The following is a 20,840-nucleotide window of genomic DNA, read 5'->3' as shown; positions in this document are numbered from 1 at the left end:
ACAAATTTCTCAGGGAAGAACTGGAAATGAAAGGCGAGACATTGATAAATTTCCCTGCCGAACAATCAATAAAAGCCCCCCCATCCTGCCCAGACGCCCACTGCGGAAGCAGGAGCCATAATTACATTGTCAAAAATTCCAGCTGCCCGGGCTGACAGCCACCCCCGCCAGAGTGACAGGTGATTGGCACTCAGTTCGGGGTGGTGGGGCGGGATTGGCAGCCAGGGTGGTGAAGGCAGCAAGGTGGAGTGAAATTTCTTTATTGACCACAAACCACCCAGCTCCCGAGCCCCCGCCTCCTGTCTGTAGCTCAGTGGACACCAAAGGATCTGCACTCCACCCAGGGTTCACTGTCCCTGTCCACTCCCCAAGAGAAAAAGAAAGACATGATTGCTCATACATGCGCGTGCGTGCCCGGGCGTGGACACACAGGTGTACATGTACGTGAGTGTGTGAGCATGTGAGAATACTGTGGCTCCCAAGTTCTTTGTGACTGCAGAGTGGCAAAGCCTGATTGTCTAGTGACTGGATCTCTGTAGGGGGTCGGCCAGCCCAGGCGTGTTCTAAAGAGCGACTGTGAACGCTCAGGCAGAGGAAGGGGTGTGTGTGATGGTCAACATGCTCAGAGTCCCGTGTGATTCTAGGGGACCCGAGCTAGAGCGGAAACCCAACGCCATCCATCATGGCTACAGGACATGGAGAATCCAGTCTGCGGAGGCTGAGCGGGCTGGGCACCTCCTTGCTTCTGGCTGTGCCAGGGCCCTGACGAGTAGTTTCCAAGAAGAGCTGATTAGAATCACACCCGAGAGTCGGGGCTGTCCTGTGCTACTTGAGAGATTGGAATCTAAAGGCGCCCCGTGGGCGGCAAGAACAGAACAGAAGGTGCCTGGGAGCCCAGTGCACGGGAACGCCGTGGCCTGAGCACCGCAAGGCCAGGCGCGCTCGGACTGGCACACGGGGTACAGCGGGCCCCTGGCGGATTCTGAAACACACGCCTCCGTCCCCACGCAAGCTGGCCTCACGTCTACAGAGTAAGTAGGAGAGCACCGGCTCTGCCTACCCAGGGGTGGACAAAGAATGATCAATAGAGTAAGCACCCTGACGGCGCATCCTCGCGCACCCCGCGCTGTTGGGAACGCCTCAGCTGGTTCAGGGTGGGGCTGTGTCTGGGGCTTTATGGAGGCTAATACATCCATAGGTCGTAGCTGAGACCAGGACAATAGCCGCTCTCCTCTGTGCATCTCCACGTACGCTCACGGAGTCACACTCAACAGTCACATGCCTGTGGCCAGCCCCAGCCCAATGAGTCACACTGTGGAGGTGACACACAGAGGCCCTGATTCACCAACTCTCACCAGGAAGGGGTTTTTGTGGAACCAAGCTGGAGAATTTCCTCTTTATCTTAACCGGGGCACAAGCCGGTCAGTCGCATTGCTCACTCGTGTGCATATTTGACAGCAAGAGAAAAGCAGGTTTTCCACAAAGCCCCGGTGTCACTCCAGACAGCCCTCCCTCCAGCCCTGGTCATGATTCGGCCATGCTCTGCCACCTCCTGAGAGGGGGGATCTGAGCCAGGGTCCCTCATGACCGTGAAGCTCAGGCTGCGTCCGGAAGGGTCCGCCACCCGTCCTGAGAAGAGGCTGAGCCTCTTCTACACAGTCCTTCTTTCAAATAAATGACATGGGGCCACCTCTTTGGAGAGAAGAAATGGCTTGATGTCTCCCGTGCCCTGTGTGGTGGTCGCTGCCACAGGAGAGGCCTAGAGAATGAATGGCTTCGACGGCAGTTGGTGACCGGTCTGCAAATAGAGGGAAAGAAAAAGTGGGCAGGTGGAAGAGGAAGAGAGGGGAAAGGCAATGAAGAAGAGGAAGGAGAAAGTGAGAGGAGAAAAAGGAAAGAGGATGGAAATGAGAGACAGAGAGGGAGAGGACGCCATCCTCAATATCCAAGAAGATCACACAGGTAGGGCTGCATTTTCTTCAACTACCAGCATTCCCAAAAGATCTTAAAGCAGCTACTCTGCTTTAATTGTGGTCTAGGACAGTAAGGAGTGGCACTAGAGATTGTCTTTCTTTTGAATTCCTTTCATTGAACTCTGGATCTCATTCTTGCTCAGGTATCCACGCTGCCACTTGAGCACACCCTGGCCCTTCTTTATTTTTCAAATAGGGTCTCTAGATATTTTCCCCTCTGGGCTAGGCTTGAACTACCATCCTCTAGATCTCCACCTCTTGAGAGGCTGGGCTGACAGGCACGGGCCATCACACCCAACGAGCAGTAGGTATTTCCTTAACTTGAACTTCTTTAATGATATTGATATAGAGCCTTGCGCTTGCTAGGCAAGGTGCTCTACTGCTTGGGCCATAAGTAACTCCAGCCATTTTCTTTCTGTTATTTTTAGGAGACAGCTTGGAGTTTATACCCAGGCCTACCTGGACCAAAATTCTCCTCTTTCTGCTTCCCAGATCCCTGGGGTCACACAGCACTTCTCCCAGCCTTTGCCTGGGATGGAGTGGAGTGGGGAGGCCGGGAATGAAGAGGGTGAGGGTGGGGGACGGGGCTCTTGGTAACTTTTCACCCAGGCTGGCCTCATACCAAAATCCTCCTGATCTCTGACTCCCAAGTCGCTAGGATTTCAAGCAGGAGCCATTACACTCAGCAACCTGATATTTCCTAAACTGCAAAGGCTTGCAAGCATGAGGTATGTTTAAACTATTAGCACACACTTACTTATTCTCCATAACTGAGCAAGAATGAGACTAAGAATAAACTACAGTGAAAGAGGTTCAGTAAAGGAACAGGAAGGGTGACTACCCCCTACACACACCACCACCGGTACCACCATCATTTGAATTCAAGTTTCCATCAGCATTGCCCTGCACAGTGGCTCTGAAGCCTAAGAGCCCTGTGAGACCACAGGTCCTCACAGCAAGGGCTGCAGCCTGGCTGAAATCCCCATCCAGGTCTTCTTGTTCCAGGAATGTGGCTCAGTGACAAACAACAGCACAGCCATCTGTATGGGCGGCCACGTGGCCACCATACCAGCAAGCAGCCACGGATCACGGGCTGTTAGGTCGATGTAGACAGGGAAAAGCAGACCTCCTGGAAGTGGAACAGAAGCAAACCACAGCCTGGGAATGCTGCATTTCCACCCAGATGGTTCTGGGCTCTTTAACCTCTTAGAATGTGATCTCCAGAGTGCAGCGCAGGGCCTGGCGCACAGTGCTCACGTGAGAAATACGGAAGGGAGATGGTGCTTCCTCTCCTAGAAATTACACAGAGGGCAGAGGGGACATTTCGTGACCTGGATCAGAGTTCAAAGCGTGTCACAGACAGAGACAGAGACAAGCAAGAGTCAGATCCCCTTGCATAGCCATGAGTCCCTATCTAGAAGTGTGACTCTGTAGTGGGGGGGGGAGGTTGTCACACCAATTATTTTTTAAAATTCTATGCAAACGCTATCATATGTTCTGGAGCTACCGGAGCTGCCACATCGAAGGCATCTGTGGCTCATGCTGTTCATCCAAGAGGAGGTAACAGACTCAACATTCATTCCACTTGTACATTTCCAGTTGGGACTATGGTCCTTAGTTTAGTCTCCCTTTTGATCTCTGTGTAGCCAGCCCAGATTGGCCTTGAACTCCTGTTCACTCCTGTCTTCACTTCCCAAGTGCTGAGATTACAGATATGTGCTACCACACTAGGCCTGGCAGGCTTACTAGTATTTTCCTGAATCCTAAAGGGAAAAAAAATGTTTATTTCTATAAAGTGGAAGTAGGTGATAAGAAGGCAAATGAGCTTGAAACATAAACCTATGGTAGCCCTGCTTTCTCCCAGGAACTCATCAACACCTAACACATCTTCAAGGAGATTTTGAGCGAAACACTAACTGAACTCTGGCCCAGAGGGATGACGGGGTTGGAAGGGAAGAACTCAAAGGCAACAGAGAAACGAAGCTGTCTTTACTGGGTCTGTGACGCCGGGACATTATGAACACTAGCCAAGTCACTGGCTGCTTTTGCCTGGGTCAACAGTGCAAATCTCAATGACTTGAAAACCGGAGGCATCGCTCTTTACACACACACACATGCACACACACGCACACACACACATACACACACGCACGCACACACACGCGCGCACACACACGCACACACACGTGTGCACGCACACATACACACACGCGTACACTCACACACATACACACGCACGCGCACACACGCACACTCACGTGTGCACACACATACACACATGCATACACGCACGCACATACACACGCATGCACACGCACATACACACATGCGCGCATACACACGCGCGCGCACGCGTGCACACACGCGCACACATACACGCACACGCACGCACACACAAGCACACACATGCATGCACACATACACGCACGCGCACACACATGCACATACGCGCACATACACACACATACACACACACGCGCATACCTACACACACGCATGCACACACATACATGCACACATGTACACACATACACACGCACACGCACACACACCCGCACACACACGCACACATACACACACACATACACACACGGCAGCAGCTGTCAGCTGTAGCTTGTTTCATCTTCGTTCAGGCTGAAGCTGAAGGAGCTGCGCCCAAGCTGGAACAAGCTATTCTCAAGTCTAGGAAAAGAGTCAATGGCTGAATCGCTACCGCCCGAACATGTCCACCGGCTGGCAGCACACCATCTCCACTCACAGTCCACCAACCAGAGCCAATCTACAACTAAAAACATGTTCCATGGGCAGGGCGTGTGGCCAGCACACAGAGAGGCACTGAGACCCGCAGTGGACACAGGTCCAGTCCTGCAGGGAGGGGAGAAAATAACTGGGTACCACAGCCCTGCCAATCTTTCCATTTGTGCGTTAATAAAACGGTGACCCACTCCAACTGACCTGTTGCCACAGCGTCGAATTCCAGAGTTTCACAAAAAGAGCTTTATCCATTTCCATCGCCCAAACGTGGGTTAGGCATGGCCCAATTTCATTCTCCTGGTCAAACGCACACTCACCATGCAGGGCAAGGGTTCCATTGCGCAAAGCCAGGAACTTGACGCCATAGGGGTGGAAGGGCGTCGAGTGGGAACTCCCGTGGAGAGTGATCTGAGCCATGCCTTCAAAGGGTTTGTCCTCCGTTCCGATCCGGAGCTCTCCGCCATCAGAAATGAGAATGGAGTGGGCCCTGAGCTCGACAGGGCCTGGGCCCAGGACAATCAGCTTCCCTCCTGAGGGAGGAAGGGGAGACGTCAGGCACTGGAGGAGGGCTCACCCCACTTTGACTGGCCCCGTGTCTGGCGAAATCGCCTCGCTTATTAATTTCACAAAGTTAAGCTTGCTTCATCTGGAACTCTCTTCTGAGAGGCACAGGGTAGATCAGCTAGCCAAGCACAGAAGCACTACATCTCCACAAGGGCGTGAATTAATGCACTGTTGGCTGCAGGTTTGCTGATAGTATTTTTCACTGAAGTCGCCGAGATGCTGAGCAACTTAGGACTGGTTAAAGGAAAGCTTAGAAAGCCAGTAACTTTGCCATTTACCAACAGAATGAGAATATCACTCAAAAGTAAGCTTAAAAAGCTGGGAGACGAATGCACAAAAGTGCTCATAGAAGAGGATGCACCAGAGAGACAGGCCTGATAATATAGGCCAGTGAGCAGAGGGGAGCAGGGCGGCCTCCGGCATCCATCTTCTGAGAACAGACACATCCTTCCCCCTCCCCCAAGCTCTGCCTCCATTGAGAGGAGCAAGAGGGCTGTCAATCAAGGCTTCTACAGGAAGAGGGCTCAAACAGGGAGACAGGAAGTGGTTTAGAAAGATAGACCCGTGGGGATATTGTAAGGAGTCTAGGAGTTCTGAATGCCCCAGTGGCTAGTTACTTCTACTTATATCCATTATTCACTGATGTAGTAATACCTTCTCAATAAATTTCCTTTTAGAGTAAAATACTGCTTTGTGTTACTGACAACCAAACAACCTTAACCAGTCACCAGTACCATTCTGTTTGAACTCACAAATGTTCTGGTAACATAGAGTATAATTTCATACAATTATTTTATTGTGAAAGTAACTATAATTAACTAAATGCTTAGAAATAAACATTTAGGCAAAATAATAATGATATAATAAAACAAAAATAGTTTCAGTTTTATAATACCTTTCTTTTAGAGGATGCAGAGCATTCTTTACATTTCACATAATTTTCTTAACAATTTCAAGAAAAGCAAAGCATTGCATATAAACACTTTAACATAAATGAACTATAAAATCTGTCTCCCTGAAATAAGTGGTTTGAGTATGACTTGTCAAAGCATGCATGGATTTGCTCCCCAAAGTCTTACATGGACAAGAATTAAGAGAAAGTACACACTTAACTCTGAGTATGGTGATTAGAGGAAGGGCCTGTGGAAAGTAATTAAAATAGACTAGATCCTGAGAGCTGAATGGTTGTTTTATAAGGAGAAAAAGAGAGACCACACAGTCAGATACATACATGTTAGAGAAACACAAGAGCTTATACCATGCTATGTAGACACGTGAGCCCAAATGAACCTCTTTTCTTTATAAAGTTACCTGCCTCGGGTACTCCATTATGGTAGCAGTGTTAATCAATACGTTTTCCAAACACATTGCCTGCCTGTTTGTTTTCAAAACAAGCTTCAAAACCTGTGGACGTGCTTTTCCTTTAATATTCCAAAATGCTTTTTGTAGATATTCCTGTGTCTCGTTCCCCCTTGTTTCTATTCAAGTGTTAACTTCTCTCTTAAGCATTCCCTCTGCTCCACACAAAACAGCATGCTCTAGATCCTTACCGCTGTATTTTCCTTCAGAACCTGACATCTGACATGCTACGCATTTGCACGTTGGTTGGTCCTCTCTTGCCTAGAATGGATGCTTCGTGCAGGTAATTATTTGTTTCGCTCACTTTGTCAGCTCCCAATGTCTCGAACAGTACCTGGTAGGCGTTTGGAACTCGATCTGTGGTTGTTAAGTGAATGAATATGGGACTGAACATTTTTGGAGAATCTGATATAAGTACCTGAAGGTCTTCTTATAGAAACATTCACATGGGCTGGGAAGATGGCTCAGTGGTAGAGCACTTGCCTTGCATGCGTGAGACCCTGGGTTCGATTCCTCAGCACCACATAAGCAGAAAAAGCTGGGGAAGTGGGTGCTGTGGCTCAAGTGGTAGAGAGCTAACCTTGAGCTGAAGAGCTGAGGGACAGCGCCCAGGCCCAGAGTTCAGGCCTCACAACCAACAAAAAAAGAAAAAAAAGAAACACTCACATGTGCTCTGACTCCCATTTTCTCAGGAAGAATGTTGTTGCTACATTTAATCTAAAAATGGCATCCACGATCTCAATGAGCTGACGATAGGCTGTTAGAATGGCTTCCGAACCAGAGGGAGGGAAGGAAAAGGCTTCGCTGCTGTTAGTTATCTTTGTTCTCCTCCTTTAGGACAGAGATAGTGACTGGTAAATGGGAAGGCCCCTTCTCTGCTGACTTGCTCTAGGACCTTTCAGCTTTCCTTGGTTCTCTTCACCAGGGTCTACTGTCTTCTACCCCAAAGCCATCGGAGGGCAGTCACAGGATGTTTTCTGGGATGAGCCCTTGTGCTCTGCTCAGCCTTGGTTTAGGCGTTCCCCACCTCGACTCCAGCTTATCCCTCTGTATTGCGGGTAGAGGAGTTGCTCCCTGGGAGAACTGTGGTGAGATTTGTTGAAGCAATGGGTGCAGGTCCCTGCTTGGAGATCTGATGTCAATTTAAGTTTGGGCAGCACTGCCTCATTCACCCCTCACGCTCTGCTTCCTCTTTGGGCGCCATCTGCCTGCTTGCTTCCTGCATTTGCCCCGGCACTTCAACTCCAATCAGCCCTCAACTTCCAACATCTCACTGTGGCTACATTCACTTCCTTTTTGGATTATAGCATATGTATAATTCACCCCAGAAGGGAATCAAACAAACTATCTAAGGAACAAGGGATCGTCTTCATCCCAATACCAAAGCTAGCACTGCTCACTGGGCTTTCAAATGGGTCCATTAGCAACGGGACTTTAAGTTTCCTTTCCATTGTCACTGCCCCTAGAAATGGAGCCGTGAACACTGTACCCACCGGGGGCAAGAAGGGAAAGAGGCAGCACGGGGAAGTTCACTTATTTGTGTTGAATTCTTCACTGCTGTCACTAATACCCTAGCTCATCTTCTGTCTGGGCACAGTAATTACACACAACTGTCACCCCAGCTTCTGGGGCTACCAGCCTATGGGAGGAGAGTTACAATCTGAAGCTCAGCCTCATGCAAAAACACAAGATCTGACTGGAAAAGTAACTAACGCAAAAACTGCTAGGAGCGTGGCTCACGTGGTAGAGTACTATCCTAGCAAGAGGGAGGCCCTGAGTTCAAATCCCAGTATCACCAACAAGAAAAAAGAGATCACATTTTACCCATTTTTACAACCCTTCCCATTTCCACAAACTTACCCTGGTAGCCCTTTTTTAAAAAAAAATTAGGGTTGTTTACATAGTTACATTTAAGGAAAAACATGTGTTATCCTAAGTAAATTTGCCTATGGCTTGTTTGTACTTTAATTTTGTTAATGGATATATACCTCGCCTCATTCCGAAAAGGATTTAAAGCAGATTACAAGGATTAGTGAGTAAATAGATAAACATGGCTTTGTGCCTTGCACCATTAACTTAATATGAAATACACCAAAACAAATTGGTAGGAATTTTTCAACTTGGTTTACTGACAGGAACTAGGAATGATGTTAATGAAAAGAGAAGAGAATCAAAGAAAACAAATGATTTGTGCTGTCCAGAGTGCCTTACACAGGCTGAATTAATTAATATGAACATCACCAACCCTGCTAGAATACATATCCTCACTGGGTGCATTAAGAAAAGTGTATGGTCATAGGCACATAGCTATTGAGCCATTGTGATCCTCTCCTATGAATATCCTCCTTGGTTCTCAGTGTGCTGTTTAATCAATCATGTCCAAGTGTAAATTACTTGTCTTTTACTGTCCATCGGATTTATAGACATATTCTAATTATTGCAAATGAGGGAAAACATGCAGCCTAGATTTCTTTGGGTCTGGCTTACTTCACTGAATATAATTTTTCCAAGTCTTCTCAAAACAAACTCCAAGAAATGGAAACGAGAGGTTTGTTGCTGTTGTTGTTGTTTTATAAATTGTACTGTTTGCAATTATTTCTTTTTTCTTTCTTTTTTCTCCTTTGGTTTATTCCATGTTATCACTGTTTTTGGTTTCTATACCCTTTCTCTTGTATAAAAGTTTACCTGATTTGGGGAAGGTACGGGGGAATCACAGAAATGGTGTGACAAAGGGTAAACCTATGCCACAGTGATGCTCACTAGACACTATGTTGGAAATGAACTGTACAACTTGGGAGTCAGGGGAGTTGAGAGGGGAAAAAGTGGGAGAAAACAAGGGAAGGGCAACACTTTTCAAAACAGCAATGTACTCATTACCTGACTTATGTACCAGTAACCCCTCTATACATCACCTTTAAAGTTAAAAAGATTTTTAAGACAGAAACCAGTGATCCATGAATATGAACAGTGACAGGAGAAAAGGAGTGTATGATGAGGAATTCGCTTCTTGCTGCCTGAAATGATTACAGGCAATCACCAGGGGTAAGATTCTACTTTGGGTGAAAGAATATTACATTTATACTGACTGGAGCTGCATGCCACAGCCTGGAGATTTCCATTCTCCCTTAAACACACCACAGGCTGCCTCCGAGGACAGTTGCTTGAATGTGGGATGGCAGAGACTTTCTTCCTTTCTCACTGGCTACAGCTTGGCTCTGTTTCTGAAAGCTAAAATAAACTGAAGTCAGATGCTGGCATAATGCTTACGTGCTTCCTGCGACTTTCCTGAGAGCTGACGACGCCCTACACGTGACTTTCGGTAATTTTATATTAAAAAAACAATCAACCATTATTATTGTTACTTCCCCTCTGAGATAAACAAACACGACTTTTTACATGTAATCTCTTATTTCCATAAAAATACATCGCTTTTTTATTTCTTTCAAAGGGAAGTAAAAGAGGCTTCCAGCAGCTAGCCACTGCTCGCCAAGTACATCAAAACCCACGCTGGGATAACCCTACAATCAGCCATCCCTGGTGACGACCACAGAATAATCTGCTGTGGTTTGTTGTGTGTTTCTTTTTAAGAAAATGAATACACAGTTCTCTTTCTCCTTATAGAATACACTTTAGAATGGAAATACTTTTCTGTCCCATAATACTCTTCCCAAGGCCTGGCTGTCCCTGCTGACTTCCATGCTTGGCTTTTGCTCTCTTTTTTCTTTTGGATCATTTTGGACCCTCGCAAGTTGGCTTTCTCTGTGACTTCTCCACCTGAGCTGTTCCCGTCAAAGTCACGAGTGGCAACTCATGGGGGATCCAGTCCTCGCCGCTCTTGTGGCTGGCCACACCTGACTTCCGTGCTCGCGTGGTCTTCCCGGACCCTGACCCTCCCGCAGCACCACGTTCCCCTAAGCTCCTATCCTACCTCCCCAGCATCTTCTCACAGCCTATTCTGTCCACTGTGTCGGCTCTCGCAGCTTGTTTCAAGGGTGTGGACCTCACACTTAATTGCTGACGAATCTCAAGGTGTCATCGTTAAACCCTGCATCTGCCCTTGGCTCAAGTCTCACACTCACACCTGCCCATTCAACATGGCCACTTGGATGTCTCCCGGCCTTCTCAACATAACACCCCAGACCCTGAACCCCCTGCCTCACACAACTCCCACTGTCCCTCCTGTCCCCAGGAATAGTGAAGTCCAGGCTCAACCTCAAAACCGAACAGTTCCTTTGACTCAATGCCTCAGGGATTTTATGCATCCTACCTTCAAACTATGTCCATGGCCCAACCACTTTTCGCTGTCTCCACATATACCTGCGGGGTCCGAGTCAGTTCCGCTCAGCTCCAAATTACTCTAACAATCACGTACGTCCCCGCCTCACCTCAGCTCTCAGAAGAGCACCTCGTGTTACCGGATTCTCTTCTGAGGGAAGCTGCTGAGGGAAGTTGGCATTTTCTAGGCCAATCTTCCACTGTTCCCCAAGAGCACGATTTCAATCTGTTTTGTTCAAAGCCAAGGTCACCAGAGTTGGCTACGAGGGTGTTGGAAACACGAAGAATGCAGTCAGGGCCCACCAAATACTTTTGGGGAAAATAGGAGGGGAAGCAATGGGTGTCAGCGAAGTCTCCGAGAACGATGCAGAGCCAGAACAGAAGAAAAGATGTGGGTGGAAAGAAAAGCACTTTTAAGAAAGAGTGAAATGCATCAGAAGAGTCAGAAGGCAGTGAAGACAGGGTCCCAGGGAAAGCTTTGAGGGTCGTGAAGGAGGGAATGAGGAAGGGTGCAGAGCCCATGCGTGGAGCCCCGAGGGAAACACCAGTGATGAAATGAACCTGGGAATTCCTCAGGAAGAATGATTCCATTGGTGAGGTGGACAAGAAGCAAGGCCAGCAAAGATCCGAGGACTCCAAGCACATGGATCCCTGGTGTCACCAAACTAGATGGAGTCAAAGCCTGTGCTGCAAACCCTCCAGTTTATTGATCGGCATGAACTAACCTCCATTCTGCTTCTCTCCTTCAACAATGTTAGCAGCCTGTGTCTACCTGTCCATGTATTGTTAAAGCATCAACGAATAGTCAGGGAGTAAGTACCGGTGATTATCCATTCGGGATGGAACAGACACCGCCAAGGCTCAGTACGGGGAGCCGGCTGGGATGGCGGAAGAGTTGGAGTGGGCTGCATTGGGGGTGGGGGCCAGGAGGAGGTGAGGAGCAACCGGGGAGAGGCATAGAGAGGAGGCAGCCACAGCCCTCAGCCCGCACGGCGACAGGGATGCACTCAGCTTCCTTTGTTGGAAAGATCCGGATTAGACTCGCATCTGACCCACTGGAGCAGAGCCTGGGAGGCCTTGGAGGTGGGCTTGTCCCCGGCCAGAGAGGCGGAAAATCAATTTGGCTGGCAAACGAGAGTCCCCCAGAGCTCAGTCCACGTTCCTTAATCCTCTCCACCAGCAGCTCAGGAAATAGATGCCCAGGCCCCCACACACACATGGGAGACGGAGGCATAAATCAGGCTTTAAGGATTGGGGGCAAAGAGAACGGATTCTCTGGCTCGCTACTAATTAATCAAACACAGAACACCTAAACCTAGAAACCTGGGACCAACCCAGGGTACGTGGGCAGGCGAACACTGCTCTGCCTGTACTTCCGTTTCTTCTCATTTCAATTAAAATAAGTATCAGATGAAATTTTCCCCTTTAGCTGATGCTGTTCTGCATCTCCCTCTTCTTCCTTTAATTAAAAAACATGCTTATTGCAAGTCTTGCCAGAATCACTTTAACGGTATTTTAATTGTAATGTCTCTGCCTGATTAAAACAAAAAAAAAGAGAGAAAAGCAGAAAATATGAACTAGAAAGTGTTTGCAAAAACATTCTCAGGATGCAGGAAAAGACTCACACACGTTCTTGAAATGGGTGTCATAGACTAACTCCTTAAGGAACCTGACTTGGCAAAGGGGCAACAGAGAGAGAGGGGAGGAAGGGAGGGAGGGAGGGAGGGAGGGAGGGAGGGAGGGAGGGAGGGAGGGAGGGAGGATATCTGAAATAAAGCTCCTGACTCTGAGCTGCAAACAACAGCCACTGGAAGAAATGGTTTCCATCAGCTCAGATTTCAGCAGCGGAACAGAGAACCACACCCCACGAAATGTGCCAAGCTCAGAATGCATCCAGTGAGGCCAGCCCCGTTGCCATTGCTCTTTGCTAAGGATGAGGAATCGCCTCTGGGAAAAGAGCAGCTGGGCGAGGTTAATTGCTTTCCCATCCGGATCATTCCGCTGGGTTCCCGTTATTGTTTCAGGCAGGTTCTCAAACATGAGCATGTGTCAGGATCACCTGGAAACCTTAAAACACAGATTAAAAAGAGGCCTGCATCCCCAGAGCAGGTTTGCCATGGAGAGTTCCCAGATGATGCTGAGATGAGGATCCAACAGGACCTGAGCTATTCGTCTACTTCCATCCGTAAGTCAAGAACGTGCTTGAGGTGACCACAGCCCTGTGGTATTTGCTAAAATACGGGCCTGGAACTACAGATGTATTCCCTGGTCAGCTTACCAACAGTAACTGAAATTTTCCCATCCCTCTACTAGGTGCTAAAATAATATGAAAACATGCATAAAGATAATAATAGAAAAATCTAAAAAAAAGATCACCAACAAATGAAATATATATGTATATATACATGCAACATACATTCTACACTTTCAGAAGGCTGCAGTAACATTGAGCTGCTTCAGGTAAATGGAAATACACCTGTTGTAGGATGTTGGCCTAGAAAACTCAGAGTGACACTAAAGCTTACAACTGGTTTTTTTGTGTGTGTTTTTTTAACTTTTTGTACAAAATATACAACTTTATATAAAGGTAACTTTATATTTGAATTAACTCTATACTGATTACAAATGCAAACATGTTAATGGAAGAAAAAACATTATAGAAATATATATAGCAATTCAATCACTCAGAGGGAAATAAATGTGGTTGTTACGATAGCTACTATCATACATCTTGACAGAAAAATTATATTCCTTTAAAAAAATGTCTTCCATTTATATGTTCAAGGCCCTCAGCTATTCTCAGGCTCTAAAACAATCACTTGAATAGTGGATGAATACATAGTAAATACTCAATGTACATAAGCAAAACCGGAATGAGGTGACTGGAGGAGGGGGAGGGCGAGGGGCGAGGTAACACTGGCGCATTGTACTCATTCTCTGACATATGGAACCAAAATCCCACTTTATAATTACATGGAGATAATAAAAATAAAGTTTAACTCACTTGTGACCAGAAAGAAAGCTATTTCTAAAGAGAAACAAAGTATACAAAGCACTTCGCTTTACCTCAAATTCTATACCAAACACATTCAATGAATCATTTATCTCCACCAAAGATCCTTTGGCATTGACCCAAAAATACTTCTGACCAGCCTACAGTTTGATGCAGGCTGGTTTGAGCAATCTGCCTTTTCTAAAGGTTTTAAAGATAATTATTCTCTAAAGATTGTCATTATGACCTGACCATACCATAATGGTATTCAAAATGAAAGCTATTCTTTATAATAATGCAAAAAGCGAGACCATCTCCTACTTTCATCTGGCCCAGGAATAAAACACAGTGCATATGAACTGCTCGGGCGCCATTATATTCTTGTCTGCAACAGAACCCCAGAAAGAAGCATTCCAGATCTCTAGCTTTACTCCTAGTCTGGATGGGTATGATCTAGGGATCATTAATCAACAATGAGATAGAGAGGTAAGGATAGAGCAACTTCTGACGAACCCTGGAAGCCATGTTAAGGCTAGCCTTGAAATGAAGGGCTAATGGAAAGCCAGTGGAGGGTTATGAGGAAGTTGGAAACATTTATCTTTCATTACTGAAAACGCTGGGCTGGGAGGGGGCAGCATTTTTCATGTTACAATATCTGAGTTGTCAAGGCAGAAAACTGTAAATTGTTAAATATCTACCTATCTGTCTGTCTGCCTATCTACTGAAAGCAGGTCCTTTCTCCCAGCATTGGCTTATCTCTCATTTCAGGCTAATCAAATGTGTCTGGGACTGTTCTCTGGAGGTCAATAATGGAAGTCATTGTCTGACTGGAAAATATAAGGGGCTTCAGAGCCAAGTGTCCCCCACATTAAAAAGCCTTTGTCTCTGATCTCCTGATATACAAAGAGTAAATGAAATTGGTCCCTGTCTGGGTGAATCCACTAGAATTTGAGGGGACCATGCCGGGCCCTGACCATAGGGAAATTCACAACTAACATCCATCTGCCCTCTTCAAGTCAGAAACTCAGTCATTAGTTCACTCACTCAACCAATATTTGAGGACCCATTCTGTGCAGGGGGCATTGGGGCGCCTGACAAGGATCAGCAGAGGCAGACACAGACCGGCCTCCTCGAGCCTCCAGCCTACATTCTGAACGACGTCCTCGACGCTGGAGGGACGGCTCTCTCAGGTAAGGAACACATGAAGGTTACACGTGCCAAGAACTGAATATGAAAGAAGATCGCGTTCCACATTCCCAGCCAGCTAAAAATCCTGTCCTAGATCGGCTTGGCTTTATAGATGCAGCCATCCCAAATATAAGGCCAGAGGCAGACACGTGAGATGTTCACGGGGCGGGAAGTGAAGGCGGATCGCAGACGTTACTCGGGGTAGCTCTTCCCGATGCTGACTTCCTCCTTCCGCTTCCTCTCTGGACGACAGCTCAGGCCACACACACACCTCAGTACAAGCAAGGGAAGAGAGGTGACGACCCCTTTCCTACTCCACACACTCATGCGTGCGCACACACACACACACACACACAGAAGAAGATTCTTAGAATGCGCTTTCCTTCTATGAATGGAACCAAATCCCTCTCACTTCCTTTCTGCGCGTTGATTTTTCGAGGAAAGCTGTACAGAGTCAGGAGCCTCCTCAAATCTAAACCCAGACCCCTGCTTGCTGACCTGACTTCCCGGAGCCAGCCTGGTCACATGACCTACCCCACCAGCCCAGGCCCCACCCTGAAGGGGAGTTATGTTTTGATTTTTAAAAAGAAGGTGATCTACTCCATCCTCCCTCATAGCCAATCTGCAGATGGGTCATCACAAAGTCACCAATTTGCAACACATTTTACCTGACCGCAAAACATCTCTTGTCGACGAAAACATTCTGTAGTTACGGAGGGGAAGGGAAGGGAATATTCAAGAATATTTAAGATTTTTCAAAATTCAAGCTTCTTTGCAAATGCATTCCCCTGAAATCTGAGCTCATGTGTGTGAAGCGTGAAGGTGTGCGCACAGGGTAACAGTCCACATGTTCCCCACGGCCCGCGTCTGAGAGCCCACGGGGGGTGTCTCTACAGAGCTGTAGGTCATAGCATCCCTACATGACTGTGCTGTGTGCATCTGCTCTGAAGGCTGAGCTGCCTGCTCGGGTCTAGCTGATGGTAACTAACAGCAGCAAGGTCTGTCTGACTCCCTTGTGTGAGGCCTAGAGTTTATCGCCATCTTGATTGGACCATGCAGTGCGGAGGGGACAGGTAAAGCCCAGCTCAGGGTGTGTCTGGTCGGGCATAGCACGATCGGATGATGAGGTGCTCTGGCCTAAGGAATGGACTGTCCCCTGGAGGGAGTTATCATGTGAGGGCATTATTAGGAAGTGGTAGGATGAGGGAGGCGGGCCTCGTTGGAGGAAGTAGGCATTGGCGCAGATCCTTGGGGCCTCTGTTGTGCCCTGGCTCCTTCCTGTACGCCCTCTCCCTCCTCCTGCTACTGGCCACGGTGCTACACCCGGCCTGGCTCTACCACACCCTCCACACCATAAGCCAGGATGAACAGTTTCCCGAAGGTGTTGGTCACTGCTACATAAAGCTAACTTTACTATATGTGAGATCTCAAAGAAAAGGCAGCCTGAGTGGGCACAAGGCTCCTCCTCCCGAAGTCCTCACGCCTGGGCGGCCTGGTAAGGAGCCTGGCAGCAGGTGAAGAAACAGGCCTGCATCTCAAGAAACCAACAGGCTGCATTCATTGCCTTCCATCCAAACTCCAGGTATAACAGACGCAAAGGGAGCAGATTAGCCGTAGGAGTTTGGACTTCTCAGTTCAGAGTTTGGAAAAGATTTAGCCTGCTCTCCAAGTTACCCTGGAATAACACACATCCATGAATCCCAGGTCTCAAAACAACAGGGGCTCTTCCTCCCCCACCCCATGCCCTCCCCTCCCCCAGTGGAAAGAAAACTATGGCAGAATGCCATACCAGGCCGCAGATGGCTGAGCTGAAGCAATCCAGGGCCTCTGACCCAGCTAGTTCTTTATGTGATCGTTTGTTTTATGTAGAGAAGTAGTAGCCTCTACCTGCCCATAAAATTACGACAGAGGCCTGATCCTCAGCCATCTTCTGTTCCTACTGCTAGTCCAAAAGAAACATTAACTGAGTTCTTGCTCTAGACAAGGCTTGACCCAAAGCTAGAGCTTCAAAAATATTGCCTCAGCCGGCACCGTGGCTCACGCCATTCCCAACTACTCGGGAGGCCGAGACCTGAGCATTGCAGTTCAAAGCCAGCAGGGGCAGGAAAGTCCAAGAGACTTTTACCTCCAATTAACCACCAAAACTCCAGAAGTGGTGCTGTGGCTCAAGTGTTAGAGCGCTCGCCTTGAGCTGAAGAGCTGAGGGACAGCGCCCAGGCCCAGAGTTCAGGCCCCACGACCATCCAAACCATTCCTAGGAGGTGGGAAATGCATTACAAGACTGCTACGCAGCATTGACTGCTGCTCATCAGTCTGGCTGTTGTCATGGTCAGCCCTTGCCTTGCCCTAGAGAAGAGAACCAAGATCCCAGAGAGGGCACACGCTGGAGCTTATGATTCAGACTCTGTTCTCCCCCGTGTAAGCCAGCCAAGTTCTTAACTGCTTTGGTATACACCAGTAGACCAAAAAATAGAAAGTCGCATTAAAGGGAACTATTAAGCCCATATAGAGACCGGAAACAAACTCCCGCCTGAGCATTTTAAAGCAATTGGCTCAAAGTGTACAGCATGATGCTTCTGTGTGTGTGTGTGTGTGTGTGTGTGAGAAAGAGAGATTAGTACAGTCAAGCAAATTAGCATAGCCATCAACTGAGTTACCATGGCTGCAGGTGTTTATGGAAACAAACAAAGAAAAAGAGTATTTAAACCTAAAAGTCCAGTGTCCCAGGAAGAGCTCATCCACCCCTAACCCTAGGACACTGCACATCAAGCTGCCTGAGGCCTGGATCAGAAAGACACGCATCAGTGGGTTCGGGAGCCTTGCCCGGCCCCCTAGGGCTGCATGATGCTCTGAGAGGACAGGGGCCTTCCCTTCTCATCACACCTTTGGGGAATAAAGAAAAACTACATTTTAATTCAGCAAGGACGATGGCCGATGGGCATCGTCACATAAAAGAACAAAACACATAATTAATGAAACCAAGGCAAGATGCCTTTTCCAGCCCAGCTCATTAGTATTAATTGATTAATTCTCTTTTGTGTTTAATGATATCTTTAAAAATATATTTTTAAAAGGAGGAAGGGAGAGATACAGGAAAGAAGTAAAGATGGTAAGTAGATATAGGTTCTGGATCATTCTCCAGTCAAAGTAAATTCATAATAAATAGAGCTGGCTCTCAGCACGATCACAAAAGTCTGTCATTTGTCCATAAGCCTCAAGAATACATACATCTGGCATCATAAGTAACAGCATAAACTTTGTCTCTGGTGCCACTCCCCAGCTGCCACAGGAAGGGTCCAGCCCTCCCTGCTGCTAGAAAAGACATGAATATAAGGAATGAAACTCAACTTTTTTTTTTTCCTAGTGCCAGTCCTGTCTTGAAAGGGCCTTGGTGCTGTCCCTGAGATTTTTTGCTCAAGACTAACACTCTACCACTTGAGCCACAGCTCCACTTCTGGCTTTTGGGGGTTGGGGGGTGGAGGTATTAAATGGGGGTAAGAGTCTCACAGACCTCCCTGCCTGGACTGGCTTTCAACCATGATCCTCCGATCTCAACCACCTGAGTCCTTGGGACTATAGGGGTGAGTCACCAGCACCCAATAAAACTCAACTCTTCCCAAAGTGGGCATGGGAGCAAGACAAGAGACTCTGAGGACCCAGAAGGCTCGGATATTCAGAAGGATGACCTTCAACTGTAACTGAGTATCACGACAGAAATCAAGATACTGCCTGAAGCGGGAATATCAAAGGCAACTGGCAACAGCGGCAAGTATCTGGATTACTCAGACCTTGAAACCCTAAGAGTGAGAAGCCACAGAAACATTACACACATCCCTCTCCACCCCTCTGATCTCCTCTGATGCCTGTTTACTGCCTTCCTTCCATAGCTTTTCCTACAAAACCATCCCTCCATTGAACATGTACCCGAGAGTCAGAATCAGTGCAGACACTTAGTAACCCAAGAATCTGAGCTAGAAAACCTGCCCCAAACAGGTGGACTTTGGAGCACCTGCAGGGCATCCCAGCCTCAAGAAGCACTCAGTCCTGTGGTTAAAGACTTGGCAAGGAAATCTCTCCTCCGAGATGAGGTTTACGTCTGTCATTTTCCTTTGTCATCACATGGCTACTTGGCGGCTTGGTCAGCACATCCACACCCCCACGAGCCACTCACTGCACACACACTCATACACACACTCACGCTCAAACTCACACTCCACAAAGAAAGGTCAAGAACCCATGCCAATGCCCCATTTTATTCCTCCTATACTGCACAAACTAACCAATTTGACAGAAAACTTCTCGTGGCTAACACAGCAGAAACAATCAACTTCTAGAATACAGAATGACAAAAACGGCTAATCTGAAAAAAAATGGATTCCATCTGTAAGAGGCAGGTGTCAAAATTGTATTAGTTCGTCCTCTTAAAACATTTTATTCTTTTGGCTATGCTCATACTTTAACAAAACTCGGTGTGTGTTGTGTACATGCAGTGTGAAATGTAGTGTTTTAGTGTAGAAGTTTATAGACACACATAAGTAAGTTTTATTTGACAAAAGAAAAAAAATAAGGCCATGTGATAACTATTCTCCATTACCAACCCCTGAGGTCAACAAAGCTTTTTATGGTCAGTTCGCAGATAAGCAAACAAGTGTGCAAAGGGGTGATTTTTGCCATTGGGCCACATGATGGAAGAGTTGAAATTGAAATTCTCAGCCTCCTCCAACTTCCTGGACCCTAGAGCTATGTGGTCAGTTTTGCAATAAGGAAGCCTATTTATACAACTTTCCATGCAACTAAGAAGTCCAAACCACAACAGGATAAAAGCAGGAAGACATGGCTTTCTTGGCAGGGAATTTCAAAGGCTGCCACGTTAAGCGATTTCAGGGCATTTTGCTCTATTGCGGGGCTACAAAGGACTGGGGACGCCGTCTGCTCTTTGAGAACACTGGGAACTTTCTTGTTTGCAAAAAAAAAAAAAATTTTTTTTTAAATAATCAAGCTCTGTGCTTTTAAGAGCCACCCACGTGGCCTCTGACCATATCTTCCTTTTCCTGGTGAAATCTCCTCCGTGTGGTCTGGCTACGGTCCTCAACCAAACGCTGGGGCTTTCCCAACGCAGCCCCCTCCCTCCCACTCCCTGAAAGGGTGGCGCCGCCCTGGGGGTCCAAACCCCACCGACCTCTGATGTGCAGGGAGTTGAGGAGGCTGGTGTTGGTGTCTAGCAGAAGCCACTGGCCCTTCTCCACCGTGACATTGGCGCCATCTTGTGGCATCCCTGCAGAACGCCAGCTGCAGGCCCTGGACCACCTCCGGCAGGACTGAAGGGCAAAGCCACCCTGGAAAACAGAGAGGACCTGGGTTTGTCTGGATCCAGCCCACCAAGACAAAGCACAGCCTAGCTAAACAGTTCAAATGTCTCCCCGACATCAGCCACCGCTCTTCCTCAAACAGGAGGAAAAGACATACAAGAGACCAAGTTCCGACCGAAGCGCATTCTGAGCTCGGAGCTCCTTCTCCAGTTTCCGGCAGCCTCTCCCGATTCCTAACAAGTGGAGCTGATTCCTTGTTTGTTTTTTAATTTTTACAGACATGTATCAAATCTTGGACGCCAAAAAGAGTCATAAAGAGCCTGGGACCCGGAGAACTGGGATGGCTGGCCGGCTGGCCGGCATTGGCTTGAGGGAATTGGCACCGTTTTCCACAGGCTCTCCTGCACAGAGCCGTTCATCCTTCCC

The 20,840-nt window shown here is 47.6% G+C and overlaps 1 protein-coding gene across 2 annotated transcripts in view; it reads right to left on the bottom strand.

The window, feature by feature from the left end:
* Pkhd1 (polycystic kidney and hepatic disease 1 (autosomal recessive)) overlaps nucleotides 1-20,840 on the bottom strand; it is a 276,147-nt gene that overhangs the window by 159,530 nt on the left and 95,777 nt on the right. For both annotated transcript variants that reach the window (XM_013019158.1, XM_013019159.1), the window contains exons 35-36: nucleotides 20,285-20,441; nucleotides 5,045-5,257 (exon numbers count right to left, since the gene is read on the bottom strand). In XM_013019158.1, the coding sequence (XP_012874612.1) occupies nucleotides 5,045-5,257; nucleotides 20,285-20,441 (370 nt within the window). The remainder of the gene's footprint in view (nucleotides 1-5,044; nucleotides 5,258-20,284; nucleotides 20,442-20,840) is intronic.

This window comes from Dipodomys ordii, unplaced genomic scaffold, assembly GCF_000151885.1.
Source record: "Dipodomys ordii isolate 6190 unplaced genomic scaffold, Dord_2.0 Scaffold44, whole genome shotgun sequence".
Lineage (NCBI taxonomy): Eukaryota > Metazoa > Chordata > Mammalia > Rodentia > Heteromyidae > Dipodomys > Dipodomys ordii.
The sequence above is the reverse complement of the archived record's forward strand: the minus strand, read 5'-3'. Positions and strand labels throughout refer to the sequence as shown.